Below are 10,649 nucleotides of genomic sequence, written 5' to 3'. Positions count from 1 at the left end.
TTCGGGACAACCAGAACCACGTGACTTGCAGTCGTCGCGAGGGACTGGGTGGGTCACGGCAGGCTGGCGGTCATGAGAAAGGAGAAAGCGGAGTGCACAGTTCCTCCGCTAGGCCGCACCACGCGTCGGCCGTACGGGCGCGTCTCACTGGGGCGGTCGACTTGACTTGTTACTGGGAGGGTAATCCCTTTGTTGAGGCGGTTCAATAAATATAAAGTAAGCGTTGCAAAGAGGACCCAGGGATCTTATCTCCAACCTGATTGAAGCAGTAGACTACAGACTGCAAAAAAAGTCAAGTCCGACGTGCGCCCGTCTTGGGTCTGAGCGCCTGAAGCCTAGGCCACCCATTTGGCATCTCAAGTAAAATGGAACAGCATAATTTTAAAGCTGTCTGGAGAGGGGGTGGGGGTGGAGAGGTGGGGATAGACCAACTAAAACCCTTAGGAAGTGGTTCCTTGATTCCTCCAATACAGTTTGTAACCAGAGTGTCAGCTTTACAGTTTGTCTGAATGGGTCCTGAAGTATATTGGATAAGCCAGGTTCTTCAACTGAAAAATATATGTATATTATGACACAAACAAGAAGATACAAAAGTACACTTTAGATCAAGGCAGACCACATAAAAATTAAAATAATCCAGTCATCACTCAATTAATTTAAGCACCAAAAGAAGCTATGGTAGGCAACCATACTGCCTTTGTTTGAGAGGCTCTCTTTTCATAAATCTGGCGAAGTGTAACGGGATTTAGAACCTGCTCCATAATCCAACTCTGTTTTAAGTTTGATTTTGTTGATTCTGCTTTTATCACAGCTGGAATACTTTTTTGATTACCTGAAAAGAAGGAACCAAATTTTAGGAGTTTGACAATATTATAAATTCATAGTAACCACCTGCATTGCAACATTAATTAAGTTCTAAAAAATATAGACAGTTTACAAGATAGTTTACCAAACTGACAGAAAACCTTACCTGTAAACCAGACAGCATTTACATCCATATGTCCACATATAGTAGGTAAGAGAGAAGATGTGTCGCCGCTTAAAATGTTAATGACACCTGCAGGCAACTCTGACGCCTCTAACAACAGGGCTAGCTCTAAAGCAGGGAGGGAACACTCCATATCAACAACTGCTACACAGACATTTCCGAACGTAATTGCACAGCCAATCAGGGCTATCAAACTAGCCAGACAATAATGGGTAGATGCTTGGAGTGTGACGGCCACAACACCAAGAGGTTCCCTCATGACATGCACAGACATTCCATTAACCAACTGGCTGCTGGATTGAAGGGCTTTGTCACAAATTGCAGCGTAATGGAAGAGTAGCTTCACACATTCATCAACTTCTTGGCGACACTTGTCTTCTGATACAGTTTCATAAACTTTTAGGAGGGACCTAGAGCAAATAAAATATTTAATTAGGTATTATACTGATTTAAAAATATTAAAGTAAGGATAAATAAAGAGCATATACTTGGCAAAATGATTCTGTCTAGCAGTCAGTTTTTCAGCCAAATTATACATGATCTGAGCACGATTGTGCGAATCTCTCTTCCACCAGCTAGGCTGAGCTTTCAAAGCCGCCTCTACAGCATTTCTCACATCCTTCCTGTAACAAGTTATAAAATTGAAAACAGATGCAACGTCAATGCTTTGGGTAAATAATAAGAAATCTGTATCAGTACCTGTTAGCCTCTGGAACTACTGCAACAGTCTTTTTCTTTGAATCTAGTACTGTCTTGTAAGTGTTTGAACTTGGGCGCTTATGCCCTCCACCATAGAAAAATTTGCAAGTCTGGTCAATGTCAGGTTTCTCAGGATCAGCAGGCAACAAGCTAGTATGACCAATTACAGGTACACTAGGGCCATCTTCATTTGACAGTAAATGTGAGTCAGTTCTTGGTTGAAGATATTCAAGGAAGCCTAAAAAGCAGAATGGAGAGGGTCATTGTAAGAGAGAGTTTAAAGATAGTTTTAAAAAGAGCAAGTAATTTGTTAAGAGGACAACTTCCTCACCTTCTTTTCCTAGGAAACATCCACTTCCACTAGAATTTCGCCCAGTGATTGGAACACTGGCATCTGTGGAACCATAACTGTTTACCCATACTGTGCTGGCCTGGAAATATGAATCAAAATTTTAAAAATAGTTAAAAATAATAATTTCTGCTACATATTCAAGAAACTTTATGATGGCATTGTATGCTTTCTTGACTGTTATTAGAACAGGTCAAAAGTAAGATTAACCTTTAGGTTTAAAGATGACTCCCAGGAGAGTGCAGAGTTCTCCGTCCAAATAGATGCAGCTAATCCTCCACCATAATGATTGGCAATATTAACAGCTTCCTTGGCAGATCTTGCACTGACAACCTGCAGTGCAGGCCACTCGTCTGAATTCTGTAGTACAGGAGTTGCTAATGGAGCAGGCGGAAAAATTACAGTTGGAGTCCACATAGTAGAATTGGAGTCAATTGGTTGGATAACCTGTTGGAAAATTTTGGTAATACACAGTGAATATCTGCCTCTCAAATTAAATTAAAATAAAATAAAATAAAACAAAACAAAAAAGGAGAAAAGAATGTGAACTAGTTTTCAAAAGGAACTCACATCGTCATGAGAGACCAAAGATAAGACGTTCTGCAACCTTTCAGCAAGTGAACTGTCTGCCACTCTGTTGCTTACATCCACCATTTTTTCAAAAGTAGCTCCAGTTTTCAAAGATCTGACACGATCAGTCAGCTTTGCCTTTAATGATACGTACACTGATTCTTGAGCTATCAGCAGATTCAAAGACCATGGGTCCTAAAGGAAATTAAATTTTCTTTATGAAACAAATTGGCTACACTATATTATGAAACAAAACTCATAGAATCACAAACCTGGCCTTGGTTAATCCAGGAGGCATCAATGACACAATCTACAACACCATCCAAATCCGCAGAATCAAGTACAATCATTGGGACACAACTGTTCAACACTGCAAGAAGAAACAATATCAACTACAATGAGAGACGTGTTTAGCACAACATTTTGCTGTAATTTTCTTTTGGAATTTTCTTTTGTTTTTGGCCTTCACTTAATGTCTTGCAAAGAAAGACAAATCATTTCTCTTGCACAAAGACTATCACTTACAAGAAAGATGGTTTTGATGAGAAAGAGCAGAGCTACCAATAACACTTCGTCCAGTACTTTGAGAGCCAATAACAGCAATTTTATTCACACTGCTATTGGTTAATGCAGGACATTTTTCCTCATCTGTATGATCTTGAGGAACAACATTTATTACACCTGCTGGAACCCTAAAAGTTAAAGAACCAAAAATCAATAGCAGACAACAAGGCTACCCAGGGCTCCATCCCCCAAAATGGAAAAAGCAAAACAAGTATAAATTGCCTGAGTTGTCAAAAAGTCTGAGAAGATTTCTATATTATTTGATAGTGCATTTGAGATACATTACTAACCCAGACGAGGAGCAAAGCTGAGCAAGAAAAAATGCTGAAATGCAATTTGACACATGAGGTAAAAGAGTAACAGTATTTCCTGCTGCAAGAGCAGGTGCAATGAAAAGGGCGAGGCTTAACAAAGGTGAGCTGCTGGAAGTCACACCAATGACAGGCCCTAGGAAAAAGAGAAATACAATCAATAACATGCTACCTTCAAAAAGGATGTTTTAAAAAATAAAATTGAATTACCGGTACATACCACAGGGTTGCCATTCAGGTAGATCAGTCTCACTGATTTGCGCCCACCCAGCATAGTAATAAAATGTACGAATAAGTGCTGGAACATCGGATTCTCGAGCATTGCCAACTTGAACTCCTCGACTAAGAGCTTCTACTTCACAGAGAAGAGTTGTATGCTTTTGAAGTTGCCTTGCAATGCTGTAAAGAGAAGATGAATATTATAAGATTAATTCATTCACAGCGGCACATTAGACATCATGTGTTACGGCTTGTCTAAAACAAGTATTAAGGTATGTTGTAGTGAGTTGAAACATATTTTTGGATTTGTGGTTTGGATGAAACAGACTGCTCCTGAGCTGAATGTCTGTCCCAGGCATTCACCAATGTTAGACCAAACGCTGTAAACCGTAACACAAGCTGTTGACACCAGCGTATCTTATAACTTGACCTTATAACTTGGCTTACAGTTTACGACTTACTTTAGATGGGTGCTTACATTAAGATTTGAGCCCAATTGGGACTCTTCTACACATTAAAGAAGATAAGGCATAAAACATGTTTTTCTCACACTGACCTGTACAGAACACTGGCCCTTGCATGGCCTTCCAATGCTGACCAAGCTGGAAATGCTGAGTGTGATGCAGATAGGGCAATGGCATAATCCTCCTGTTTGTTTATAGAGAATTTGACAGAATAATTGACACCTGTTGACACCTCCAATGTGCTACCTGCACCTTGCTGAGATTTTGTAAGTTTTCCATTCACAAAAAGACCAAAATTTTCTTTATTTTCCGAAAGCCAAGCCTAAAAGAATAAAAAGGGCAGAAATTATTAATCATGTATCAATAAAATATGGTTGTTTGTATAGAATATATGTACAACTACTAACCTGTCCCGAACTCTTCCCTTCTTGAATAGTTCCATAATCCATAGTGTCAAATATATTTCTTATGTTGGTTGAAGAGGAAGGGTTTTTTGACATTTTCCCTTAAAATTTAGTATCTTGTTTTAAAATATTCCTTTTGAAAGACGGTGTCATGAAGGGCACAGGCAAACAACTCACAACAGCACCACAACACAAAGCACAAAGCCGCAAGCCGCTATCTTATCGTCTGCTGCCTGCTCAGGAGAGGGCATCGTAGCGCCATCTCTCGGACGAGCGACAGAAGCCGGAGCAGAGTGCGCTACTGGGCTCTAGGCGCGCGCGATTGAAACTGCGTTTGGAGTAGAGGTACTGAAGTAACCTTTCTCATGGAAATTAAGCTGAAATATAGCGGCGTGGTGCGGGGAACAAAGAGATAAAAGTTATGGGGGAAATATTTGAATGGATTGAAATCAAACGACACTACGGTATATCCAAGTCATAAGGACAATTTGGTAATTCTTCAGTAATTCCTTTCTCCGATAAAATAAACGGGGAAGAGCGTTCTCCTTCTGGTAGAGACAGTCTTGGGGCTTGGGGACTGACTAAAGTAAAAATCCGTCCCAATGTACCCCACCTTCCTTTGCGGCCGCTACGGCCAGCTGGAGAGCCACCTGCGAATAACCCCCTCTCCTCCAACTTCCCCTTCCACCGACCGGCGGACTCTACGGCGGAGCTGGGCGGAGCGGAGCGCCCGGAGCTTGGACTTGGAGCCATCAGTTTGGGAATCACACTGAGCAGCGCCTCGCACCGCGCCGGCTCCCTGGTTGCCCTCTCAACCTCCGCGACACCTCCGCGACGCGCTTCATGTCCCTCCGGCCAACTCCATCAGCCTCGGGCTGTCCGGCCCGCGTGCCTCGCGCCCCCGCCCGCTTTGACTGCTCACCCGTCGCCCGCCGCTCGGAGTTGGAGCCCCGTCTCGCGTGCCGTCTCGTCATCCTGCTGCCGCCGAGGCTCGGGCCGCGTATCGGACTCTGGTTACCGTCGCAGCCGTGTCCCCACTCGCCTCCCCCAGAAGCTTCATCGAAATGCAAGTCCATCAGGTTCAGTGTAAAGTGCAAAATGGCCACATAAGTGAAAGTGGAACAACGCGAAGCGTGCAATGGCCTTGAAGTGAAGTGAAGTGTAGTGTAGTGAAGTGCAGTGTTGTTGAAGTGCTCAAGTCTGAAGCTCTCTGCGTGGGTGCGGCACCCGCGCCGCTGTCATGTCGGCGCTGGACCTGGCGCCCCGCGACTCTGTGTGGCTGGCTGGCGATCGACTCACGGTAGGACCCGTCTGTCTCATCGGGGAATAGTCAAATAGGGCCTGATGGCAGCTCAGCGTTAGGTCTCCCCAACTTCATAGGTCCCTTTTCATTCTTCAAAACGATCACGAAACACAACTCAGGTACACAGCACACAGGAGGGAATGACCAGCAACTGTCGTATGAGACAAGCGTAAGGCGTTCTCGCGAGGCGATATCGGCGTGGACCGTTGTGGCGACGCGCATCGACGCGGCCTGTACGGAAGAATTAATGAACATTCGGATTAACGCGGATCAACGCGGCCTACGTAAACAATGTTAAAGATTCGGATTAACGCGGATTAATTAACGACTGCCGCTCTATTTACCTGGAAGAGATTCGAATGGTTGATGTTGCAATGCACCCCATGACAGGTCAGGAATCAGTCCCATTTTACTGAGTTACATTTTACAGTTGGCTTTGGTTTGCTTTTGTTTCTGATTGTTATCATTGTCGACAGGATGTCAAAGATGTCTATATTGGCCTGCCGGCGAGAACAAGATGCCACACGTCGGGCGCCGCTGGGCCACCCGGTGCTGGCCGCCCCCCTCCTGCTCGCCGCTCACCACCGCCCGTCTGCTCACCGCTCTCCACCGCCCGTCTGCTCACCGCTCACCACCGCCCGTCTTCTCGCCGCTCACCACTCACCACCCCCGGTCGCCACCCCTGCTCCTGTTTTCTCTGTTAGCAGGATTTTCAGGTTCCAGTCCAGCCGTCGATACGCCTCTCCGCGCACGCCGGCCCCCGCCGCAACTCAGCTGCCCAGCGGACAAGTACAACCGAACCTTCAAGCGGCTGGACGAACCCGAATGCTGATGCTGCAGCTCCTGGACGTGGTCGGCAGACTACAGGTGAGTCTCGTCAGCAACTCTTCTCCCCATTTGGCCCGCTTGTAGTGATCCCGGTCATTCCCTGGTGCCTCCCCCTACTGCCGGCTGGCGCACCGCTCCGGGCCTGCACCCGCCGGAGCCCCGCGGGTGTCCCCGTTAGGCCCCCCTCCCCCCTGCGGGACCGGCGCTGAGTCGCAGCTCCAGGGGCAGCGTGCCGGCCGGTTGTGGCGGGTAAATTGCGACCGGGGGTCCACGAGGGCAAAGTGATCGCTTACTCCAACTGTACGTAACAACCAGTCTAATACTTTGTCGTGTTTTGCTTCATGCCGCAGCCCTGGCTGTCGAGACAGCCCAGCCTGCACCTACCCGACCTACCCACCACTCCGCTCAACTCAGACGCAGCCCTGCTGGAGCATCACTACGTCACCACGGCCTCACCGCTAAGGGCCTCGCTCGCGCCTTCATCGTCTGCAAGTAAGTGGGAGCTGACCGCATCTTCTGTAGCTTCTACTTGGCTTGGTTGTTAATTTGCATAAATGGTTTCAATCTAATGCTACTATTGTACTTGTTGCAGAGCCCCCGTCCCGTGGGAGTCACACCTTCGTCTACAACTTTACCGCCCGCCCCGCCCAGGAAGTCTGCAGGACGCCCTTGCCGCCGACCCCGACCGTACCCGTTGGCCACCCCTCTGCTCGCCGCTGACCACCCCCGTTTGCCGCCCATGCTCTTGCGGGCACTCCGTTTGTTACCGCCCAGAATACGAAGGTAAGTTGTTGGTTTGCACTGGAGTTCTAGCAGGATTGATCAATGATTAGACTTGCTCCCCTGACGCCGGCTTCTCTCTTTGCAGGTTTCAGCCCGGCTGCGCCTCGCCCGCCGCCCCCCGCCGCCCCTCCCCGCGACTCAGCTGCCGAGCGGACGAGTGAAACTTGAAGGCCTCCAAGTGGGTGGGCGAACATGAATGCTGCAGCTCGTGCCTTGAAGTGACCCCGGTCATTCCCTGCTGGCGTCTCTTCTCGGTTGCTGGCTGGTGCACCGCCCTGGACCGCAGCTGGCTGTGGGTTTGTTTCATTGCCACCGTGGCATAGCGAGGGCGAAGTGATCGCTGCCCAACTGCACGTGTCTAATATACTTTGTTCTGTTTCGCTTTACGCCGCTGCCGCCTGGCCGTCGAGACGGCCCAATCACCGCCTTGAACTCCGCTCGACCGGCACGCAGCCCTGGACCACGGCCTCGCCGCTGAGGGCCTCGCTCGCGCCTTCATCGTCTACCTGGAAGTGAGAACTGACCTCTTTTTTTACAGCTTCCAGTTGGCTTGGGTATTGTGGAATAACAGTTTTAATCTATTTATGTATTTTGCAGAGTCGCCATGTGAGACACGCCTGCTCGTAGGTGTAGCCTCTGCTGCCACTGCAAGACCCTACGCCAGGACACGCCAGGACACGCCCCATCTTGTCGATTTGACCATGGCAGTCTGCTACAAGGCCGCTTCGCTGTCTTCCTAAAGTAAGGAGGACCGTTTTCTCCAGGCTGAGACATCTTCCATATGTTTGCAGAATCACGATTAATTTCTGCAAAATGCTTTGGTGTCAATAACAGCTACTTACCTTTTATCTTTTCAGGTTCTTGGTGACGTAGCGGGAAGCTGCTGGTCAAATGCATCAACAACTATAGAGTCTCTCAAATTGGAGAGAGTTCTCTGGAAGCCGCCACATCTCTCCACATTAAGGATGCATCTCTCCGAGGCTTATGACAGGTCAGTTATTTGAATATCTTCTATTTATTCCGATGTGAATATCTCACTACTTTATTCAATGTACTTTTTGCTGTTGTGTCTGCCACTCTCTATTCTGTATTCGTACACTAATTATCTCTGTGATATATTTATTCAAATGTAAGCCTTTTACGTAACTTTACTAAAACATACTACATATAAGTACAGAAACCTAGCGAAGTCTAATTTGAAATGAAAGTGTTACATCAATGTGGATTTTCGTTTTAAAACATACTACATTTTGGTATTTATGTTTCAGCCGACGTCGAACTGCTGCTCTGCAACCAAACGGAGTCATTCCATCTTCAAGTTTCAAGACAGCAAAATTCCATTTTCAAGTTTCAAGACAGCATAATTCACTTGTTATTCTTCTTTGTACAAATATGAGACTTAGGGGCACATGGTTACAGCGTTTATGTTATGTATCATTCCTGTCTTGCCTACTGGACTTTATTGACAATGACTTCTTCCTTCTGTCTTTGTATGTACAAGCATGAGCACTCACTTATTGGTGGTTTCTGTTGATATTCTAAATTTGGTGTTAGTTGCTTATTTGCATGTTTGGTTGTAAAGTTGTGTTCGGGGTAGTGTAAATTCTGTGTGGTTTATCTTTGCCTTGACTAAACGAGAAACTTGACACTTCTACCTCTTTCTCTTCATCAAAACTAGTATAAAATTATTCGGTTTACTTCAATTGTACTTCAGTTTCTTAATGTGTTTTAATGTAACTGAATCTTACAAGGATCTAGTTTTACGCTACTCCTAGGTTTGTGTGGACATCCCTGTCATACTGAGTCCTCAAACTTTCAGTGAAGTTTCTATGATACCTGTAAATTTCATCACTTTGCTGACCGGCCGACTTGATGTAAATCAATTTTTGCAATTTTCTCAGTTAAATATACTAAATAATACCTGCTATATTTATCTGTGGAACTTTATTTGAATTAATGCCCTTTGCTTGTGCTTTCCACTCATTGTCTGTGACTGCAGAGCAAGCTGTTGATTTAATAAATTTCTTGCTAGAGATCACTGTTTAGTGTTTACTTTCTACTTATTTCTCATCTGTGCTCACATTGGTAACTAGTTAGTACTTTGGCTGGAAATAAACAAATCTACAACATTAACTGCTACAGATACAGAGCAGGGTTGAAAAAATTCATAATCTTTTAATATGTATTTTATGCATTGAAATCCGTCAAGGTCCTGAGAGGTACGAGTCCCCTTCATATCAGCTCAAATTGTTTTCTGACCTATTCGTTTTCTTATGGGGAGTCACTCCTTGCCCTTAGCTCTGCTACGTCGTAGCCTAAGTATAAAGGAACTTGTTGGATACCTACTAGGTGCTCGCTCTCACCGTCCAGTCAAAGGCGCGGGGTCGTCTCCAACGGAACGGCCACAAGAAGCGCCAGGTGGCGCGACTGCAGCGGGATGGTCTGTGACGAGCAAATAGTCTGTTTTTCTCAGATTCAGCAGATTCAGTCGGCAAACTTTCGGGAGCTGGGCGCCTGTGGGACTCCGGGTAGGCCAACCCGCGGTACACGCATGCACTACAAGCAAGATGTTGCCTACCCACCAGGCGCTAACCACGGACGCACTTCTTGGATGATCCTTCAGTGAAAAGTACTTATCAATCCGGGACTGGCGAATTATCCGCAGACCAGGGAATTTACTTGGGGGGGGGCATAGCTAGACGCTACATCAAGGAACACGCCACCCACTCGCTAGGCGCTACAGGATGGCCTGCATCCTGTCACGCCGTCATCTGGACGGCAACACGCCGAGGGTGTGCGACATCGACTTGGCCGCCGACGACCCGTGTGCCGTGTCCCGTGTCCTGGGTGCGGGGGCCGCTGGACGCGCTCTGACCTGGCGCACACGCGGCTGGCAGCGCGACAAGTCCGAGGCCGCGCGGCGCTGGAGACCCCGGATATCACGGTTCGGTGGTCACGTCTTGTTACGTTGCCCCTCCCCATCCCCAACTTACCCCGTTCTAGTAACTGTGATGTGATGTACATAATTAAGCAGTCCCCTTTTTTTTTTTCGACCCCGGCGCCTTATCCGTGTTTTTCGAGTCGTGAAGCTTTGACTTGTATGGAAGAATTGCGCTATCCGTGGGCCAACCCAGACTAACTATAGAGTTGAGGAAAGTAGAAAATGA

General features: G+C 46.6%; 1 protein-coding gene and 1 long non-coding RNA gene across 2 annotated transcripts; one reads left to right on the top strand and one right to left on the bottom strand.

Annotated features, from left to right (window-relative positions):
• Positions 1 to 540: 540 nt before the first annotated feature.
• On the bottom strand, positions 541 to 4,789 carry LOC113218250 (aldehyde dehydrogenase family 16 member A1). Its single transcript, XM_026438518.2, has 13 exons — positions 4,572 to 4,789; positions 4,257 to 4,486; positions 3,702 to 3,880; positions 3,461 to 3,617; positions 3,132 to 3,298; positions 2,879 to 2,976; positions 2,607 to 2,801; positions 2,247 to 2,483; positions 2,019 to 2,118; positions 1,688 to 1,925; positions 1,477 to 1,611; positions 971 to 1,398; positions 541 to 832 (listed from the first exon to the last, which is right to left on the bottom strand). The coding sequence occupies exons 1-13, from the start codon at positions 4,662 to 4,664 to the stop codon at positions 657 to 659; spliced, it is 2,433 nt and encodes an 810-aa protein (XP_026294303.1). The 5' UTR covers positions 4,665 to 4,789; the 3' UTR covers positions 541 to 656.
• A 68-nt stretch (positions 4,790 to 4,857) lies between these two features.
• Positions 4,858 to 9,520, top strand: LOC113218243 (uncharacterized). Its single transcript, XR_008010798.1, has 5 exons — positions 4,858 to 6,738; positions 7,050 to 7,482; positions 7,568 to 7,994; positions 8,080 to 8,223; positions 8,340 to 9,520. It is a non-coding gene; the product is annotated as an uncharacterized LOC113218243 (long non-coding RNA).
• The last annotated feature ends 1,129 nt before the right edge of the window (positions 9,521 to 10,649 follow it).

Source organism: Frankliniella occidentalis, unplaced genomic scaffold, assembly GCF_000697945.3.
Source record: "Frankliniella occidentalis isolate FOCC.00 unplaced genomic scaffold, Focc_3.1 Scaffold15, whole genome shotgun sequence".
NCBI lineage: Eukaryota > Metazoa > Arthropoda > Insecta > Thysanoptera > Thripidae > Frankliniella > Frankliniella occidentalis.
Note: the sequence above shows the minus strand (reverse complement) of the source record. Positions and strands in the feature narration are given on the sequence as shown.

Bases quoted from the DNA above. Each gene is read 5' to 3' on its own strand.
- LOC113218250 (XM_026438518.2), bottom strand. From the start codon at position 4,664: ATGTCAAAAAACCCTTCCTCTTCAACCAACATAAGAAATATATTTGAC. The intron at 3,299-3,460 runs GTTAGTAATGTA...TTTAACTTTTAG, and splicing joins CAGCTTTGCTCCTCGTCTGG to GGTTCCAGCAGGTGTAATAA. The intron at 1,399-1,476 runs GTATATGCTCTT...TATTTGCTCTAG, and splicing joins AGACAGAATCATTTTGCCAA to GTCCCTCCTAAAAGTTTATG.